Consider the following 21,719-nt stretch of genomic DNA (forward strand, 5'->3'; position numbering starts at 1 on the left):
CTCCCCAGCATTGATTACGTTACCTAGTCAGGTAATGAAATGTCTACAAGCAAACAACTAACTCTAAGAGCACTAAGGACTCCGTAGAAAACATGTATCCACCAGTATAATTTCTGATTTATGCCAGATATCAAGATATGCTTCAGCACCTTCAAAGAAGCAAGCCTCATTTTGCAGAGTTGGCAAAGTGTTGGTTGAATAGATGCATTTTTTCCCCCTTCGTCTCCTTTCTTCTTAACTGGCTTATCTTCGTTGCTCTTAGGAAGTACCCGTCCATCTCCTTTTCTCCTGCCTCAAGAAAACATTCTCTGTTTTGCCTTTTTTTAAATCTCTGTGTTTCTTTTAAATAGCAGACCTTGTCAAAGAGCTTAAAATTGTATTCTTGGTTTTCCCAACGCTCTTCCTGGATCTTCACAGGTCCCTTGTCACTCACTAACTTGAGTGACAGATAATGGGAAGGTTCAAAGAGAAAGCACTTAGCTTTGATTTAGTGAGTTTTGTGAAACCAGCCATTCTGTGGCTACCTAAGGATTTTAATTTAATTTAATTTAATTAATGTAGAACTGGGACATGGTGGCTCAGTGGCTAAGATGCTGAGCTTATCGATCGAAAGGTCGGCAGTTCAGCGGTTCGAATCCCTAGTGCCACGTAATGGGGTGAGCTCCTGTTACTTGTCCCAGCTTCTGCCAACCTAGCAGTTCGAAAGCAGGTAAAAAATGCAAGTAGAAAAAATAGGGACCACCTTTGGTGGGAAGGTAACAACGTTCCGTGCGCCTTTGGCGTTTAGTCAAGCCGGCCATATGACCAAGGAGACGTCTTTGGACAGCGCTGGCTCTTCGGCTTTGAAACGGAGATGAGCACCGCCCCCTAGAGCTGGGAACGACTAGCACATATGTACGAGGGGAACCTTTGCCTTTATTCAATGTAGGTACCGCCGGACTCCAAACTGATTCTGGGCAATGTATAATAAAACCGAAGTGTCCTATGTTTTTGGTTTGATATGCTCCTGTCTATCCCTTTGGATGTGAAGTAAACCTGAGAAAAGTTTTGTGGGATTTTGTATGGGAGAATAGAGGAAAGAGAACCCTCTTTAACCCTGAAAGTAATGATATTCATGCTTGAAAACATCTGTGGGTTGTAGGAAGCAAGCAAACCAATGAATTCAATCGAACAGAATAGAGCGGGAAGGGACCTTGGAGGCCTTCTAGTCTAACCTCCTGCTAAAGCAGAAAACTCTATACCATTTCAGACAAGTGGCTGTCCAGTCTCTTCTTAAAAGCCTCCAGTGATGAAGCACCCACACCTTCTGAAGGCAAACTGATTAATTGTTCTCACTGTTAGAACATGTCTCCTTAATTCCAGGTTCCTTCTCTCCTTGATTCGTTTCAGTGGTGAAATCCAATTTTTTTTACTACCGGTTCTGTGGCTTGGTGGGCGTGGCTTGGTGGGCGTGGCAGGGGAAGGATACTGCAAAATCTCCATTCCCACCCCACTCCAGGGGAAGGATACTGCAAAATCCCCATTCCCTCCCCACTCTGGGGCCAGCCAGAGGTGGTATTTGCCGGTTCTCCAAACTACTCAAAATTTCCGCTACCAGTTCTCCAGAACCTGTCAGAACCTGCTGGATTTCACCCCTCATTCGTTTCCATCCATTGTTTCTTGTCTCGCCTTCTTATTGGAAAATAAGTTGAACCCCCTCCCCACTTCTTTGTGGCAGCCCCTCAAATACTGGAGTACTGCTATCATGTCACCCCTAGATCTTCTCTTCTCTAGACTAACCATACCCAATTCTTGCAACCATTCTTCAAACCATTTTTCAATAATACGGAGAAGGTGTGAAAGTCTAAAATTTCATATTGCAAGCTGGGGGGAAAAAAAGAATAAAGCTTTGGGGATTTCTTTTTTATTAATCAAATGACAACTTCCCAGGCTCACGAAGAGCAGGACGACGTTGCAATCTTTACCAAGCTTTCCCAGTTTCAAATTACTATCCGTGCAGCACGCTATCTTCCTTAAAGCATCAACCATCTTAAATAAAGACAGTTCTCAAACATTGCTTATCTTTAAGGCCATCACTCATTAGAGGATCTGTGCAGGGTGAAATAGAGGGTAATTGTTCTCTCTCTCTCTCTCTCTCTTTTTTTTGTATCAGAAACAGTTAATGGCTGCTGAAGCCACTCTCTTCCATTGTAGGCATGTATTAAGGCAATGAAATTAAAGGACATGATGCCATTGCCTCTTGTTGAATGGAGGCCATGGTGGGAAAGTGTAGCAATGAAGGCAGAGGAGACGATGGTCTACAACTTAACTTGCAATGACATCGTATTCCTGAAACAGATGCAAGTTTATTACAGGCCTCACCACCAGCCGTCGATGATCAATGGCTGGTGGGTTTTCCTATTCCGCTTGAAAGTTTAACACAACTCGAGGCCTGTGGGCCGGATCCAGCCTGCGGGGTGCTTAGATCTGGCCCGCAGGGCTGCCCTGAAAACACAGAAAGACTGGGTCATTGTGCCTCTGCCAGCGAAAATGGAGTTTAAGAGGGCCGCACGCAGCCCTCCCAGGCTCCATTTTCAGCTGCAACGGCCTCCTGCAGCCTTCTGCCAATAAAAATGGAGCTCGGGGAGGCTGTGCGTGGCCTGCCCAGGCTCCGTTTTCAGCCACGACGGTCTCATTGCAGCCCTCTGCCAGCAAAAACTGAGCACTTTTTTGTCACTCTTTGGATATATTCTTTACTAAGCACATTTTTAACTTCTCCGTGTCTGATGTTATCCAACTGTATAATGTCCAGATACTTGTAGGCTTCGTCCTCGTGGTTTGGCCGTTCAGCATCTCAATTCCATTACCAGGATTTTACACAAATTAATTGCTTTTCTAGCACATTTCTCTAGGCCAAATTCCATTACTATAACTGTGCTGAAAATTATTACCATACTTGTCGATGACCGGATTTCAATTTCTGGTTTTCCATAAACCTTCGGTTCATACATATAAAGCAAATGTGAGATTTTAGTAGCATTTTTTTTTTTTGCTGTTTGATAGCCAAGGTTTGGCTATAATAATATAATAATTAATACCATTGTTATTAATAATAGCCATAGCAATAGCACTTAGACTTATATACCGCTACATAGTGCTTTACAGCCCTCTCTAAGCAGTTTACAGAGTCAGCCTATTGCCCCCAACAATCTGGGTCCTCATTTTACCCACCTCGGAAGGATGGAAGGCTGAGTCAACTTTGAGCTTGGTGAGATTCGAACTGCCAAATTGCAGGCAGCCGGCAGTCATCAGAAATAGCCTGCAGTACTGCATTCTAACCACCGCGCCACCATGGCTCATAACAATTATTATAAAATAATACTATTATTATTACCATTATTATATTGAAACTCAGACTAGGAGTATGATATCAAAAGTCTCTTTGTTGATTGTCTAGCAAATAGTATCACATTTAACTAGTGGTGGGTTTCAAAATTTTTTACTACCAATTCTGTGGGTGTGGCATGGCTTGGTGGGTGTAGCACGGTGGGCATGTCAGGGGAAGGATACTGTAAAATCTCTATTCCCTCCTCAATCCAGGGGAAGGTTACTGCAAAATCCCCATTTCCTCCCGATCAGCTGGGACTCGGGAGGCAGAGAATAGATGGGGGCAGGGCCAGTCAGAGGTGATATTTATCGGTTCTCTGAACTACTCAAAATTTCCGCTACCGGTTCTCCAGAACTGGTCAGAACCTGCTGAAACCCACCTCTGCATTTAACCCAATGATGTGATTAGCTAAATACACATAATTAAGATTTGAATCTTAATCATGTAAGAAAATGATTACATGATAAAATGATGTACGCAAAAAAAAAGGCCAATAACAACCTTTTTTCATTAGCTGTAAACTATGCATGCAACTTTTGTAGTACTGTGCATGCAAACAACCTAATCTAAAAATGATGCACATAAGAACCAGAAGAAGATAAATAGTTGCACGCAAAGCTCAAATGTGTCATACCCATTGTGTACAATAGTTGTACACAAAGCTCAGATGTAATGCAGTTACACAAACGTATCATAAACAAAAACCTGTGTTTATCATATGTTGATCTTTAGAGAGAATATTGCTGTAGACCAGAGGTGGGTTTCAGCAGGTTCTGACCAATTCTGGAGAACCGGTAGCAGAAATTTTGAGTAGTTCGGAGAACCGATACTATAAATTCTGACTGGCCATGCCCCCATCTATTTTCTGCCTCCCAAGTCCCAGCTGATCGGAAGGAAATGGGGATTTTGCAGTAATCTTCCCCTGGATTGGGGAGGGAATGGAGATTTTACAGTATCCTTCCCCTGGAGTGTGGTGGGAATGGAGATTTTACAGTATCCTTCCTCTGCCACACCCACCAAGCCATGCCCACCAAGCCATGCCATGCCCACAGAACCAGTAGTAAAAAAAATTTGAAACCCACCACTGCTGTAGACCTCAGCAGAGGTCTCATTTCACTCTGATAATGCATGAGTGTGTATTCCTCCATTTTTCATAGATGGTGATTCATTTAAACCAGAGGTCCTCAAACTTGGCAGCTTTAAGACTTGTGGACTTCAACTCCCAGAATTCTCCAGCCAGCTGGCTGGAGAATTCTGGGAGTTGAAGTCCACAAGTCTTAAAGCTGCCAAGTTTGGGGACCCCTGATTGGTAATTGATATGGTAATTCTTCCAGTTCTTGGTTCCTCCAACTCCATAATAATTCACTTTTTTTTGGATGTCTTTGTTTCCAGGGCTCCTTGTAAGAGAAGTCCAGATCGAAGTCTCTCGCCAGCAAGTGGAGGAGCTGTTTGGCCTAGAAGATTACTGGTGTCAGTGTGTGGCCTGGAGTTCCGCTGGAACCACCAAAAGTCGCCGAGCCTACGTTCGAATAGCATGTAGGTTTGGGGAAATTCTTTTTCGTTCCTTCTTTCTTTTTGAAGACCTTTTCACATTAGGACTTCGCTGGCAGGTGTTTAGTGCACTTGCATACCCTGCAGAAAAAAGGGGAATATCACGAACGGCTACATTAAAATAATTCACTTGCTCAAACGTTTTATAGACTATTAGCTAATGAAAGGCTTGTGTGCGTCCAAGAGAGAAGTTGTTATATTGAGATATCCTTTACTGGAAGAAGAAATTTATTGGTGCTTTTTTTTTTTGGTTCATTGAGAAGGAGCAATCATGTTAAAAAAAGAAATCTGCTCATAGAATCTGCTCCGGGTGCGCTTCAAAGTTCTGGTTACCACCTTTAAAGCGCTCCATGGCTTGGGACCTGGTTACTTACGGGACCGCCTACTACCATCAACAGCCTCCCACCGACCAGTACGCTCCCACAGAGAGGGGCTCCTCCAGGTGCCGTCGGCCAAACAATGTCGGCTGTCGGCCCCTAGGGGGAGAGCCTTCTCTGTGGGGGCACCGACGATCTGGAATGAGCTCCCCCCAGAGATACGGAGGATCCCGGATCTGCGCACCTTCCGCCGCGAGTTGAAGACGCTTTTATTTCATCAAGCTGGCCTCGCCTAAATCTTCTCCCTTTTAAGTGTAAATTTTAAATTATTAATGTATTTTAAAATATGGGTATCTTAAATTATGGGTATTAATTCAGCCAAATTTATTTAATTCATTTTATTCGATTTTAAATTTTGTATATCTATGTGTTTTATTTCATGGCTGTGCACCGCCCTGAGTCCTTCGGGAGTAGGGCGGTATAGAAATTCAATAATAAATAAATAAATAGAAGAAAATAAAGCTGATTTTGGAATAAAACTGTGATCCACAGAGGATGGATAAGCATCCTTGGTCCTGCTGCAGCTTTTTCTCCATTATTATATGCTGTTCCTACAGAGGAGTGGTGTGGTGGCCTAGAGGTGGAGCTTTCACCTCACAATCAGGAGGCTGTGAGTTCGATCCTAGGTAGAGGCAGATGTTTCTCTCTCTGGGCACACTGAGAATATATCTGCTGAACTAAAATTCTGCATTGGCGACAGGAAAGGCATCCGACCATTAAAATACTCCGCTAGCTCCGTTCAGTTGCCCAGACTCCACTCCGCAAGGGATTATGGGTTGTGAAATGAAGATGATGATATGCTATTCCCACAGAAGTGTTCCAAGATGGTCACTGCCGAGGCAAAAGCTTGCCTTTAGTAATCCTTGTTCTTCATCTTCTCCAACTGTAGTTGTCTCTGACTTACCGTATTTTTCGGAGTATAAGACGCACCTTTTTCCCTCCAAAAGAGGCTGAAAATTTGCCTGCGTGATTATTCGGGTGAAAATTATACTCCGAATGTAGCTTTTCTGAAGCTTTTTTTCAGCCCTAACGAGTGTTAACGAGGCGCTAGCGAGTGAAGCGATCTCTGCTCCCTCGACTCTCCACTGTGCTTTAACAAGGGACTAGCCAGTGAAGCGATCTCCATGCTTTGCTCTGACTCTCAGCTGTTCTTTAGAAGCTTTTTTTTTTCAGCCCTAACTAGGCGCTAGCCGAGTGAAGCGATCTCCCCGTGCTTTGCCTGCTTTTCTCATTGCTGCTTCCTCTCAGCTGTGCCTTAGAAGCTGTTTTTTATCCCTAAGCAGGGGATAAAAAACCAGCAAACTAATGTGTTGAAGCTGACCAGACTAAGGACGCTAGCCAGATGAATACCTGATGGGCAGATTTTTTTTTTCCTATTTTCCTCCCCAAAAACTAAGCTGCGTCTTATATTCCGGTGCATCTTATACTCCGAAAAATACGGTATGTGTTTCTGGTCAATTGCATCTCCAGAGTTTCTGATTTCTAAACAATTTCCATCAGAGATATGGCAGCCAAATTATGTTCCTTCGGGGGGATTTCTCTGGCTGTCCAAGTTGCCCATCAGTTTCCCCCTGATTTTCCAGGACAGCACTTTTCTATCCTTGAGCTTGTTCAGTCACATCTTCTTCTCTGACTTCTGGAATTTCTGGAGCTGGGTCACATTCTAGACGTATATACTGCCGATGGACCCTGGCCAGGTAGATGAAGTCATTTTGTGTCTCTCTGCAAGAGTAGGAGGCGCTAGAACAATATTTCTATTTTTGGCAGCCACACAGTACAGAAAACAGCAGAACGCCATGGAAAATCCCTCTTTAACTTTTTAAGGAAGCCTGATTTTTAACAGAATATAATCTGAAATCCCTTATTTTGGGATCGTAGGTCAACAGAGAGAGCATTTTCCTCCCTGGGGGGGTCTTCAGACTAAATTTTATCGTTGTCCTGGATTCTAAATTGTTATTAATGTCTTGTTCAGTAGTGTAGCTGAGATAGGAATGAGGATACTGTTTATGTCTGCTTACCAGCTGGCACACAAACATGTGACTTGCTTTCTTTTTAGCTGAGATCGCTTATAATCACACAAGCGAGGTACTAGAATTCTTGCAGTTTGGTTATTGAAATAGCTCTGGAGCAGGAATCAGTTTTCACAGTCCCTGATTGACATATTCAGCTTTTCTTGGGTTCATTATTTACAGGAGTGAGAGGTTAAGATCCAAAGGCATAGCATCTTAGTTATATTTCTCCTTTTGGCTTTCTTTAACCCGCAATAACCCAGTTTCATTCACCTTAAATTTACTCTGAAGCAGTGGTGAAATCCAAATTTTTTTACTACTGATTCTGTGGGCGTGGCAGGGGAAGGATACTGCAAAATCTCCATTCCCACCCCACTCCAGGGGAAGGATACTGCAAAATCTCCATTCCCACCCCACTCCAGGGGAAGGATATTGAAAGTCTTCATTCCCACCCCACTCTGGGGCCAGCCAGAGGTGGTATTTGCCGATTCTCCGAACTGCTCAAAATTTCCGCTACTGGTTCTCCAGAACCTGCTGGATTTCTCCTCTGCTCTGAAGGGTATTTAGACATCATGGCTGCAACTGGGGGAGTTGCAATCCCAAATATCTAGAGAGATACCAGGTTACATTGCTCACACCGGCTGAGATCACATGGAACCTGGTAAATGGGATTAAGCCAGTTTCTGAGTTTGCACAACGCATTTAACCATTAACTGTGTTTTGAGTCTGTCATGTTCACCAAGCTAAGGTTAAAAATGAGCTGAGTATGTTATGTGAACATAGCTGCTCAGACATTAAACATTCTATATGATTGCCGCACTTTATGTTAAGCCATGATTTGCTTGACTTATAAAGCCTGTCATATCCTTTGCATGCTTGCAATGCAAGCGGCAATAGCTGTGCGAAAACGATTTAATTACTGACCTCCCAAGAGGCCGATGGTACTGTGATATCTCTAATCATTGTAGAACCCCTTTCATGAAGTTAGGTTACAAATTATCATCAGTGTATTCATCATAATCATCCTCCCAAAATAATTGTTTGGGAAAGCATATATATTTTAGGACCTTAATTTAGTCAAAATGCTTAGGAGGAATTTAAAAGATCTTAGCGCCACCTACTGATTCATTCTTTACACCTATCTTTTCTTATGGGTTGTCTTACTCACGTTCTTCATTAAAAAGATGTCCGGGCTTGTAGAAACTATAGGTGTTTCAGAGAATCTTAAAAACCCTCAATTGGAAGCTACCATCATGCTTGACACTTAAAATCCTGCATTCAGTAATTTGTTTTCAGTATCAGAACTGAACAGAAATGGTAGTCCTTTCATAAAAAAATGTGCTTCCTGAATATTCTCCGAACTTTTTCGTGAGATATTTTAGTTTTGGGTCACAAAAGGAATTCTCTTTGCTGCTGGTTTTGCTAAATGACCGTGGTGGCGCAGTGGTTAGAGTGCAGAACTGCAGGCTCCTTCTGCTGACTGCCAGCTGACTGCAATTTGACAGTTCAAATCTCACCAGGCTCAAGGTTGACTCAGCCTTCCATCCTTCCGAGGTGGGTAAAATGAGGACCCAGATTGTTGGGGGCAATAGGCTGACTCTGTAAACCGCTTAGACAGGGCTGTAAAGCGCTGTAAAGCAGTATATAAGTCTAAGTGCTATTGCTATCCTGCAATTTCTTGCAAAACACCAAAGGAACAGTTGTTTTGCCAAGGAGCACCATTGAAAAGGACAAAAACATCAAGGGGAGAATCTTCCAAAGGCCTATTTTCTTTCAGTAGTTATTCTTTTAGTTTCTGTTGAGCTGCATATCTGCTGTGCTTTGAAAGATATTCCATTTTAGTATTTCAAATAATGGGATGTTCTTCAAAATATGAGGAAACAAATCCATCTTTTGCTGTCTCTCTGTCTTTCATACCTTTAGATGGAAATGACACAAACTTTTTGGGTCAAACTTCTAAGAGGTCTGACATTTGAGGCTTTTCAGGCGTTAGGAAAAATAATAGGACATGAAAACTTGGCCTCTTTAGGCTTAAGGTACAGTAGTGGAAAAATTTGTGGAAACCTTTTGGGAAAAGTGTATTTTCTAAAACTAGCTAATAACACCACTTTTTGGGGGGAGTAGTATCATAAAATTATATATCAATGGAAAGGTAATTTAATCAAGAGTGTAATGCAATAACTTTTATGAAGAATTTGCTATTAGAATAGCAGTTACAGTATAAAGAAGAAAAGTGGGAAAACGTAGAAAAAACAAGTTATACAAAAATTATCACCATGTCTGTTAATACTTAGTTGGGTAACCTTTAGCATGAATTACGGCCTTACAACGTCTTCCCATGGAGTGAACCAAGTCTTTTAGTTCTGTTATAATGTGAAACCAAGATTGAATGATTGCTTCTGTTAACTGGGTTTTATTGCTGGGTTGCTTCTGACTAACAAGTTTCTTTAATCGGTTCCATAGATTTTCAATTGGGTTAAGGTCTGGGCTATTCCCAGCAGTGGAATAGGATTATCTTGAAACTCCAAAAAAAAAGTGGTGTTATTAGTCATCAAACCTCAAAAATACACTTTTCCCAAAAGGTTTCCACAATTTTGGCCACTACTGTAACTTGCCCTATATTTTTTAAATTGCACTGTAAGTATCATGGCTAATGTTGGTGGGTTTTATATCTTTCCTATCCTTAGATCTGAGGAAAAACTTCGACCAGGAGCCACTGGGGAAAGAGGTGCCTCTTGATCATGAGGTCCTTTTGCAGTGCCGACCTCCTGAAGGAGTGCCAACTGCTGAGGTAAGTTGAGTGCCAACAGTGAGGATAATCAATGGCGGTCACCTGGGAAAACATTCATGTGAACAAAACAGAGATTACAGGCAGCCCTCAAAATTTACAAACTGTCACTTAGTAATCGTTTGAATTTACAACCACCTCCCCCAAAACTGATTTATGATCCAGTTCGGAACTTCTGACATTGCCCCCTGCCATGGTCACATGAACACAATGGATGATGTTTTTGTCAAAAACCAGCATTTACTTCCAGTGAACAATGGATTTGCTTAATGACTACTGCAGAACGGGTCATAAAATGGGTCTGGTCTCATAGTGACCTGCTTTACAGCCATCATGACGTTTGACCATAATTGCCAGGCTCAATTAAGGTTGTAAGAAGAGGACTACTGTTATTTCATAATAACCCACATCTATTCATTCTTACAGTTGTAACATTCTGTTTACTAAATTGCATGCCCGTTCTGCCAAGAGTTTATCCCATTCTGGTTTATTTCTCAAAAGCTCAGGAAAACATCTCAACCTGTATTATAGTTGCAGTGCTACATGTTACTCCTTTGTTGTATCCCTATTGGTAGGTTAGGATCTTTCAGTACACATTGCAAATAAATCTGGTGGACTTTGGTACATGTCTTTGGTACCACTTTATAATGTTTTGGTAAGGCCACACTTGGAATGCTGCATTCAGTTTTGGTCACCACGATGTAAAAAAGATGTGGAGACTCTAGAAAGAGTGCAGAGAAGAGCAACGAAGATGATTAGGGGACTGGAGGCTAAAACATATGAAGAACGGTTGCAGGAACTGGGCATGTCTAGTCTGATGAAAAGAAGGACTAGAGGTGACACGATCCAATATCTCAGGGGTTGCCTGAGGGAATCATGCTATTCTCCAAAGCAGCTGAGGGTAGGACAAGAAGCAATGGGTGGAAACTAAGCAAGGAGAGAAGCAACTTAGAACAAAGGAGAAATTTCCTGACAGTTAGAACAATTAATCAGTGGAACAACTTGCCTCCAGAAGTTGTGAATGCTCCAACACTGGAGGTTTTTAAGAAGATATTGGATAACCATTTGTCTGAAGTGGTTTAGGGTTTCCTACCTAAGTATAGGGTTGGACTAGATGATCTCCAAAGTCCCTTCCAACTCTGTTATTCTGTATGTCAGAGTGTCACAATCAGGCTAAGGCACAGAAGAGTTGGAAGTCGTTTGTATACCCTCCATGATAAGGTAGCACCATCTATCCACGTGCAACCATTCCTATTGACCTCTGCATCTCATGAATCACAGCGGCAAGCACAAGAAGCACAAGACACAATTTGTGCGGAGGGCAGCACAGAGGACTCCCAGCAAAGATATACTGCAGATCCAAAAGAGGCATCAGGTTCCAATGACCGAGATCTTGACTCAGTATTAAATTTCATTAGGTGTCTTTGAGCCAGACTTCCTTTTACAGCCAGCCGAGCCATAAAGGGATTTGTGAGAATTAAATAAGGGAGTGATCTGTTGCAGAAGGGCCTGGGATTTTCGAAGAAAGGGTAGAAATATTTCCTAATGCAGAGTTGCAAACATCCAGCTGAGCATCCCAAGAAAGAAGGAGAAGGATTCTGATGAAACTTTGAACTTTGATTTCATCAGCTTGGCACAACTACTAACTTTCTGAGCATGAATGGGCATTATGTGAGTTGTAATCACATACAGGTAGTCCTCGACTTATGACCATAATTGAGTCCAAAATTTCTGTTGCTATTTGCTCAGTGAGTTTTGCCCCATTTGATGACCTTTCTTGCCACCGTTGGTTGTTAAGTGATTCACTGCAGTTGCTAATTTAGTAACACGGTTCTTAAGTGAAACTGGATTCCCCCATTGACTTTACTTGTCAGGGGGTCGCAAAAGATAATCGCATGACACCGGGACCCTGCAACCATCATAAATATAAACCGGTTACCAAGCACCTCATTTTGATCATGGGATCATGGGAATGTGGCGATGGCCGTTAAGTGTGAAAAATGGCCATAAGTCACTTTTTTCAATGCCACTGTAATTTTGAACGGTCACTAAAGCAACTGTTGCAAGTTGAGGACTACCTGTACATTTGGAAGGTCTGTGTTGGGGAAGACTAGAGTAGTAGAGGGGCTTCTGGTTAAAAATAAAAGGGGGGGACATATCCGGAGTTGAGCCTAAATTGGGGGAAACCCTAGGATGTTTCCTGTGTTTGTTGGATGGCCATCTCCTTTTTAGATACCTTATGCTTTTCATCACTGTTGATTCTGATTCTTCATCTCCTCTCATACTAGCTACCCTGTTTCCCTGAAAATAAGACCTCCCCAAATAATAAGTTCAATCAGGCTTTTGAGCGCATGCGCTAAAATAAGCCCTCCCCAAAAATAACCTCCTAGAAAATAAGCCCTCCCCGAAAATATTTAAGTGCATGTGCAGCTGGTCCCTGCCATTTCCTCTGGTTAGGGCAAGGGTCTGCAACCTTAAACACTCAAAGAGCCATTTGGACCCATTTCCCACAGAAAAAAAACCACCGGGAGCCACAAAACCCTTCTCGTGCCTGACTATTTCTTGAGCGGCCACTAGCATATGTAGTTGAATTAAACATTCTGTTTTCTTCTGAAACTTTTCTTTTCTTGGATTTATCCATGGTTGGCCTACCAGGGGTTGAAAAGTTCAATAAATCATGTGCCGGCTGGTGTTGCACACTGGCGGTTGTGATGCATATTTTGAATGACAGGGAGCTGCAGCAGAGGGGTGAAAGAGCCACATGTGGCTCCAGAGCCACAGGTTGCTGACTCCTGGGTTAGGTTTAGAGAGACAGAGGTGGAAATCAGGTAAGACGGCAAGAGGAGCCCCGTCTTGCTCCACACGCCCCAAAATAATAAGACCTCCCCCGAAAATAAGGCCAAGCGCTTATTTCAGGGGTTCAAAAAAATATGACAGGATCTTATTTTCAGGGAAGCACGGTAGGAAAATTGTTGTGTTCAAGTAGTTGAGCATCCACCCACAAGATTATTTGTGATGTAAGAGCAGCTCAAGGAAACAGAAAATTTCCCCAAAGAAGAAATTGTGTGTCCTGCCTGCAAGCTACGGAACACACTTCCCTGGAGGCTGTTCCTGGAGAAGGCTGTTCTATAAGAATGCATCTCCTCCATTGGGCTTTTAACAGTCAACTTTATTTTGCTAACTAGTTCCCAGTAAATTTTAGTCTGTTTTAGTCTGTTTGCCTATTCCATTTTTGTTTTCTACACTTCGTTAGCTGCCTTGGCAGAGTCGAAACAAAGGATGTAAACCAGCCACCAACAAAATAAATAAGTAAATTCCCTTGAGTGGAATCCTGAAAGGCAGCTGATACGGTTAATAATTTCTTCGCAAGAAACTCTGAGCATAAAACTTTCATTCATTCATATTATCCTTGTTAGGCGGGCAGGATAAGTTTAATCGCGCTCATGATCTGGGTTATGAGAGGTTCAATATTTTCTGTGCCTTTCAAGTGGATTGAATCACAATAGCATAGGTAAAACAATCATCCACCTCAGGAGCCTGGATAGCTCAACAGACTAAAAAAGCCTGTTATTAACATTCAGCTGTCTGCAATTATTGCAAGTTCGAATCTCACCAGGCTCAAGGTTGACTCAGCCTTCCATCCTTTCTAAGGTAGGTAAATTGAGGACCCAGTTTGTGGGGGCAATAAGCTGACTTTGTATAAAATATACAAAAGTATGACGGCTATTGCTTAACGCATTGTAAGCCGCCCTGAGTCTCTGGAGAAGGGCGGCATATAAATCTAATTTTAAAAAACTAAAAAAATTTTAAAAAATGAAGAAAATAGGACAAGACGTTGAATTTGGGGGCAAGGCAAGGCTGCCTGTGATATATCTCAATGCAATGAAGACGGAATGGCTACACAATTTCTGGAAATCATTGGTTGCTTGCCTGGGAAAAGTGCTGGGGGAAAAAAATCTGGGCCAAATTTTAAAAGCACCCAGAATTGAGGTTCTCTGTATCTAAATCTTTCTTGATAATTGTATGGTTAGCCCTCCTGGGCTTGTTCTAGGAAAATAACAGGTAGTCCTCAGTTTACAACAGCTCATTTAGTGACCATTTGAAGTTACAACGGCACTGAAAAAAAAGTGACTTATGACCATTTTTCACACTTACGACCATTGCCACGGTGGCGCAGTGGTTAGAGTGCAGTCCTGCAGGCTACTTCTGCTGACTGACTGCCGACTGCCTGCAATTTGGCAAATTCAAATCTCACCAGGCTCAAGGTTGACTCAGCCTTCCATCCTTCCGAAGTTGGTAAAATGAGGACCCAAATTGTTAGGGGCAAGAGGCTCACTCTGTAAACTGCTTAGAGAAGGCTGTAAAAGCACTACGAAGCGGTATATAAGTCTAAGTGCTATTGCTATTGCAGCATTCCTATGGTCAAAATTGATCAAAATTCAGGAGCTTGGCAGCTGACTCATATTTATGATGGTAGTAGTGTCCCAGGGTTAGGTGCAGGAGTGGGTTCTTCTTATCTTTACTACCGGTTCGCAACGGGGCCACACGTGCGCACTCGCTTCGCTCTCTCACGCGGTCTTCTGCGCATGTGCAAAAGCATTTTCATGACATTAGGGTCAGTGGGTGGGGCCTCTCGCGGGTTTTACTACCTGGTTAGGTGGCCACTTTTTGCGACCTTCTGACAAGCAAAGTCAATGGGGAAGCCAGATTTTCTTAACAACCGTGTTACTAACTTAACAACTACAATGATTCACTTAACAACTGTGGCAAGAAAGGTCATAAACTGGGACAAAACTCGCTTAACAACTGTCTCACTTAGCAGCAGGAATGTTGGGTTCAATTCTGGCGTTAAGTTGAGGACTACCTTTGCTTTATGATTCTTCAGTTAAACTGTTTCCTTACCTCCCACAGAAGTTCGTACTCTCTCATTGGGTATATTGGTTTAGGAAGATGTGTATCTCCTGACTTACCTTCCTTCCTTCTTTCCTTCCTTCCTCTATTATTAATAAGAAAATTTTGTTTTACCAATTTCGGTTGCTGAGATATATATATATTTTCTTCTAATTGCCAGCAGTTGGTAATGAAAAACCTCCTGCCTTCCTCCCACAGCTGGGCACATCTGTGCTTTCCCTGGAAGGTGCTTTGGGAGGGTGAATAATGATAGGGAAACATATCATTTTCCCCCCATTGCAGATTGTGTTAATAAATCATACGAAGTTTCAGACTCACCCAGAATTTCTGCCCAGCCTTCGCCTCCTGCCTTGAGTTTACACCTCTCAAATGCAGGCTTGTTTCCTCGAGTTTCTCTTGCAACCATAGTAAAATTCCAGCTGTGAAGGTTGGCACCTAGCAGACAGATGTTTATGGTCCGAAAGTGAGCCTGTTAGGGAAATGAGTTGCCAGGTGAAGACGGAGAGGGATTGTGATGGATAGCACCACGCTGGGGGCCCGTCTGTTTTCATTATTCAGCAGAAGTGTTTATTTTAGGCAGTGGATCTGTTATTCTGACATCTAATAATGTGGTTAACCTCAACACCTGTTCCATCCTGCCACCTACATAGGCTGATCAGCCATTAACCCCTGACAGAATTCGGTAAAGAAAACACTGAACAAATTGTTTTCCCGAGAAGGGGATAGAAAAAAGAACCATTAGTGCTTGGCAAGATCAACAATCTCTGGCCTTTCCTCTGGATGTATTTTCTTCTACCTCTACTGCAGACTTTGCTTCCCAGTAACTCAGTGAGATCTGCATAAAGAACTGTTGTAGACCAAGGACTGGGTATTTGCTTAGACTGGTGGTTCCTATTTCTCTAATCAATCCTGTTAAGTTTCAAGAACGAGCAGATTATGCGGCAGGGAGGGGATGTCCGAAATCTGTTGTCTCTATATTTGTCAGTTATTTGTGATTTTAAACATCAGGATTAGGGTAAAGAAATGATTTCGTTCTGGCACTACATATGCGTAGAATCTGGAGCCTGGGAAGGTGAAGATAATGTCTTGAGGGTTCTGTAGAAAACTTTTAATTGCAGGAGCAATGATAATTTAATGATTTCTTCAACATGTCACTCATGTGGTCTGTAAGCTTAGAACATATGCAGACAGTTGTAATTGATTTTGCATTACTTTCCTTCTTTCCTTCCTTCCTTCCTTCCTTCCTTCCTTCCTTCCTTCCTTCCTTCCTTCCTTCCTCACTCTCTCCATTTTCCTTCCTTCCTTCCCCCTCTCTCCACTTTCCTTCCTTCCTCCCTCCCTCCCTCACTCCCTCCCTCCCTTCCTTCCTCCCTCTCTCCATTTTCCTTCCTTCCTTCCTTCTGTCCGTCCTTCCTTCCTTCCTTCCTTCCTTCCCCCTCTCTCCACTTTCCTTCCTTCCTCCCTCCCTCCCTCCCTCCCTCCCTCCCTTCCTTCCTTCCTCACTCTCTCCATTTTCCTTCCTTCCTTCCCAGAATTTCTTTGACTAGGGATGGTTTGTTGAACAGAGTCCTGGTTTGAGACTCATGACTTTCACAATGTGACTTTGGCACAATAAGGCAAAGCAGAATATAAATGCAGCCAAGTAAGGATCTGGTCTTTGCTACTTTTTGCAACCAAACAGTCAGACAAATTAGGCCATTCCAGACCCAACCATTTCAAAACAAAGTTAAAAATAGAATTGCCTGTAAGTAAGAAAAACCATCCTTTCTCAAATAATGAGCAAAACCAGGTGCATTTTAGCATTCTTTATGTATCTCTTCCAGTTTACTGAGCTATCATTTTACAGCAATTGCTTGCAACAGCATGAAATAATTGTGTACGTACCTCTCATGCCATGTTTATATGTCACAAGTACCAGTTGGGGCTTTCCTCATTGTGTTGCGTAAGGCAAAACACCATTTGTACTTGCCATGTGTACAGGTAGCCCTCGACTTACGACCACAACTGAGCCCAGAATTTACGTTGCTAAGTGAGTTATGCTCCATTTTACAACTTTTCTTGCCACGTCTGTTAAGTGAATCATTGCTGTTGTTAAGTTAGTAACATGGTTGTTAAGTGAATCTGGCTTCCCCATTGACTGTGCTTGTCCGAAGGTCGCAAAAGGGGATCGTGTGACCTCGGGACAGTGCAAATATGGTCATAAATATGAGTCAGTTTGTGAATTTTGATCACATGAACATGGGGATGCTGCATCGGTCATAAGTATGAAAAATGGTCATATGTCACTTTTTTCAGTGCTGTTGTAACTTTGAATGGCCACTAAGTAAACTGTTGTAAAGTGTGTTGGGCTTCTATAACTCCTTATCAATTTTGGGTGGCAAATGGCCCAGTCTTCTCAGAGAAGGCTACACTTCAAAGACAATCACAAATTTTCAGCTTTAATTTGGTGTTGTAGTAGAAGGAACTATTTCGGGAGAGGGTATTTAATTTTTATTTCTAATGATAAGAGTTATCATTGTCTTTGTCAGTGTTCCAAGTAACACACCCATCAAAAGCAGGTAGATTCCTCCAAGAACATGTTTTATGGGATACATCATATCGGCATAGTTGGTGAAAACCAACTCTAAAAGTTCCCGTGGTTTTCACCCAATTAAAAGAGCGGAAGTCCCGCCTCCCAGATGTCACCGGTCACATTGTCCAATGAATATAGCTGGCAGGCTGCTTGGTCACTCCTCTCCTCCTTCAGCAGCCACCTGTTGAAATGACCTTGGTTCCCACGGGAATTTTTTTTTGTTTTGACTGTTGCCGGATCTATCTGCTTCCCCCCTCTCCCTTCGCCCTCTCAGGCTTTGTGGCAACTATGAGTCAGCCAAAGATGGCTTCAGCCAGGTTTGCTTCAGAGTTGACAGTCTTTTGTTTTCTGCCTGTCCCAACCGTTTATCATCTCATTTTCTTTTTCTCTTTCCGAAACTTAATATAGGTGGAGTGGCTGAAGAACGAGGATGTGATTGATGCTTCCCAGGACACAAACTTCCTGATAACCATAGATAACAATCTTATCATCAAGCAGGCTAGGCTTTCTGATACGGGCAACTACACCTGCGTGGCAAAAAACATTGTTGCCAAACGGAGGAGCACTACGGCTACAATAATTGTTTATGGTAATGATTTGTTGAGAACTTGAGGTGGGGGGAGTCTGAGGGAATGAAATCCCGTTTCTGCGGGAGAATGTGAGGAATATAGTTTGCAGCGGTTGCTGATCTTACAAATGTTAAACAAGTTCAGACTCATTGTATTGGGTTGGGAAACCATCGGGAAATATAAGGGATATAGACTTAGAAGATAAAATATCGCACTGGAAGGAGATAATGGAAAACAGGTTCTATGTTGCTGCTAAGAAAAGAGCAAGGACACCATCTATGAAGTTGCCAGAGGTTCTCAAAAGGAGACCACTCTGCCTTTATGTTTATTTGGTTTATGCTGATATTTGAAGTGTGACCTCCATCTTGTGCAACGCTCGTTCAGAACCAAATACTCATTGATTTCATTAGGATTTCTAGCCTCCCAAGCACACATGAAATTGCATAATACAGTAGGTCTTTGGTTTCATAAACAACTAGGTACATTTAACAAAGATGTACAGTGGTGGCCAAAATTGTGGAAACCTTTTGGGAAAAGTGTATTTTCTAAAACTAGCTGATAACACCATTTTTTATTTTTTATTTTTTTTGGAGTATAGTACCATAAAATTATATCTCGATGGAAAGATAATTGAATCAAGAATGTAATGCAATAACCTTTAGGAAGGATTTGCTATTAGAATAGCAGTCACAGTATAAAGAAGAAAAGTGAAACACGTAGAAAAAACGAGATATACAAAAATTATCCCCATGTCAGTTAATACTTAGTTGGGTAACCTTTAGCATGAATTACGGCCTTACAACGTCTTCCCATGGAGTGAACCAAGTCTTTTAGTTCTGCAGCTGTTATAACGTGAAACCAAGATTAAATGACTGCTTCTATTAACTGGGTTTTATTGCTGGGTCGCTTCTGACTAACAAGTTTCTTTAGTCGGCTCCATAGATTTTCAATTGGGTTAAGGTCTGAGCTATTCCCAAGCCATTCCAGCAGTGGAATAGGATTATCTTGAAACGTCCCCCAAAAAGTGGTGTTATTAGCCATCAGCCTCAAAAATACACTTTTCCCAAAAGTTTTCCACAATTTTGGCCACAATTACTATACAAAAGACTTTCAAATTTTTGATTGGAAGCAGGGAATAGGCAACCCGGAGAAGGAAGGATGCTATTTCTGGTGAAATTTACAGGACTTTTCAGAATAATTTACAGAAACAACCATTTCCCAATCTTACCACATAATAGCCAATTGTGATGTACTAGTACAGTGATGGCTAACCTTTTTGCCGTCACGTGCCAAAAGCGGGGGAACGCCCGGGGGGGGTCGCATGTGTGTGTGCTCACAGCCGTAATTCAGTACTCCCTGCCTGCCTGCATGTATGCGCACGTGACACCCCCATGCTCCCCACGCTTTTAGCACACAATGGCAGGGTGGGCCTGGTAGGCTGTTTTCGCTCTCCCCAGACTCCAGAGGCTTTCTAGGAGCCTGAGGAAGGTGAAAACGGTCTTCCCCGCCTCCCCGGAGGCACTCCAGAGGCCGGAAACAGCCTGATTTCTGGTGGGCCCAGAGGGCCCGAAAATCAGCTGGCCGGCACACGCATGCGAGCAGGAGCTGAGCTAGGGCAAAGCTCGCGTGCCCATCGATATGACTCTGCGTGCCACCTGTGGCACCCATGCCATAGGTTCGCCATCACGGTACTAGTAGCTGCCCTGATTTATTATCTGAAATATGAAGAGCAAGCCAAAGGTATCTTAGAGGCAACATGAAGAACGTCTTTGCTAGATGTTCTTCTCCCTCAACAGGCTTCTCTTAATTGCCTTTATTGGTTCTATCCGCAGACTAGGACTGTGATGGCAAATCTATGGCATGTGTGCCTCCCACCAGCCAGCTGATTTTCGGGTCTCTGCCGCACATGTCCAGGGGGTGGGGCACATGCGGGAGACACGCACGCATGCCCAGGGGGGGTCGTGCATGCATGCACAGGGTGTGGGGGGGAATTCAGGGAGCAGCCCATTTTGGGCCTAGCAGGCCTCCCTGTAGCCTCCTGGGACCAAAAATGGGCTGCGGGGGGGCCTGCTAGGCCCAAAATGGGGCGGGAGGGTTGGGCATGCATGCGCGGGGAGCATGGGGGGCACTTTCAACACGCAACGACAAAAAGCCATCACTGGACTAGGATTTCCAAACAGATATTCAGCAGCAATTCAGTTTTTCAGACATGAAATTTTCCATTTGTTACCAGGATTTGCTGAAATCGAAACCTGGCACGTTTGTGCAGTATCTGTACCACCTTCCCTAATTCTCTGAAGGATTTTCTCAGTTTAATTTCTTTAGCCAATACCAAATTCTCATCAAATTCTGACCATATTCCCAGAGCTCTGTTGAACGATGTACTCCTCTAGCCTTCCTTATATGATTGGGAGCTAGCCTAGTTCTCATATTGTCTCACAAATAGCCCTCTTTGGTTTTGACTCTGTTTTATCCTTATCTTCTTGATTGCTCTGATTATAGGAAATAAAATAATATCTTCTAGAACAATGTTAATAATAGCTGGGACAACCATTGTGATGAATAATTGCTGCATGTCTAAGGAGATGCTTAGAGTATAGAATATCTTCCGCGTAGTTATTCTGTGTGGTAAAATGGCGGTGTTATGATTTGGCTGAGAGAAAAGGGGACTTGTTAGGAGGTTGTGTTTCAATTTTTCCCCCCTCACTTTCTTTGTTTTTGTTTCCTTCCTCACTCCTAGTGAATGGTGGCTGGTCTACCTGGTCAGACTGGTCCTCGTGCAGCAACCGTTGTGGCCGTGGATGGCAGAAGCGTACCCGCACTTGCACCAATCCAGTGCCACTCAATGGTGGCTCTATTTGCGATGGACAATCTTTCCAGAAGCTTGCCTGCACGACCATGTGCCCAGGTAGGTTCACCTGGGGAGGATATTGCTTTTCAGATCATTGGATCAGAGCCCTCAGTTATCCTGCTCAAGGAGGCTAATAATGAGGTTACTAAGAGTTGAGCCTCCGATCTTGAATTGTGAGCTTCTACCATAAGGAAAAGGGTGATTCATTTCTGAAAATATTTCCTTTACTCTTTCTGATCTGAAGGATGGTCAACCTGCTCTTTTCCTCCTCTGAAGCAATTATTCACAGCTTGCTCCTGACTTGACTTCTTGACCAGCAAAGTCCCAACTATTTTAATGAATATTTGCTTTCCTGTGCTATCCCGCTCACACATACACGCACGCACGCATACACACACATGCATACAACTGCCGGTTTAGTGGGTTTATTAATATTCCCCAGCAATTCTCTTCACCAAAACCCCAGAACTGTCCCGATTAAGTCAAAAGCAGACCAATGCTAATCACAGAGCAATGACCAATGAGTCCAAAAGGCACCTGAAAGTTTCCCAAACAAGATAAACCCACCAGGCAAAATTAAATCCAAAATACAAGAGGGTTCACGAGGCAAGAAAAGTTCAGAGTTCACAAGGCCCGATCCAAGTTAAGGCACAGTGTCAATCCAAAGGAAAGCAAGAATCACAACAGCCAGAAAACACACCGCTAGGAAATGAATATATTGTTC

At 42.9% G+C, this 21,719-nt stretch overlaps 1 protein-coding gene across 2 annotated transcripts in view; it reads left to right on the top strand.

The window, feature by feature from the left end:
• Positions 1-21,719, top strand: part of UNC5B (unc-5 netrin receptor B) — a 261,779-nt gene that overhangs the window by 197,368 nt on the left and 42,692 nt on the right. For both annotated transcript variants that reach the window (XM_060682249.2, XM_060682250.2), the window contains exons 3-6: positions 4,760-4,903; positions 9,992-10,095; positions 17,984-18,164; positions 20,885-21,052. In XM_060682249.2, the coding sequence (XP_060538232.1) occupies positions 4,760-4,903; positions 9,992-10,095; positions 17,984-18,164; positions 20,885-21,052 (597 nt within the window). The remainder of the gene's footprint in view (positions 1-4,759; positions 4,904-9,991; positions 10,096-17,983; positions 18,165-20,884; positions 21,053-21,719) is intronic.

Source organism: Pantherophis guttatus, chromosome 6 (assembly GCF_059756535.1).
Source record: "Pantherophis guttatus breed Tessera chromosome 6, ASM5975653v1, whole genome shotgun sequence".
NCBI classification, from domain to species: domain Eukaryota; kingdom Metazoa; phylum Chordata; class Lepidosauria; order Squamata; family Colubridae; genus Pantherophis; species Pantherophis guttatus.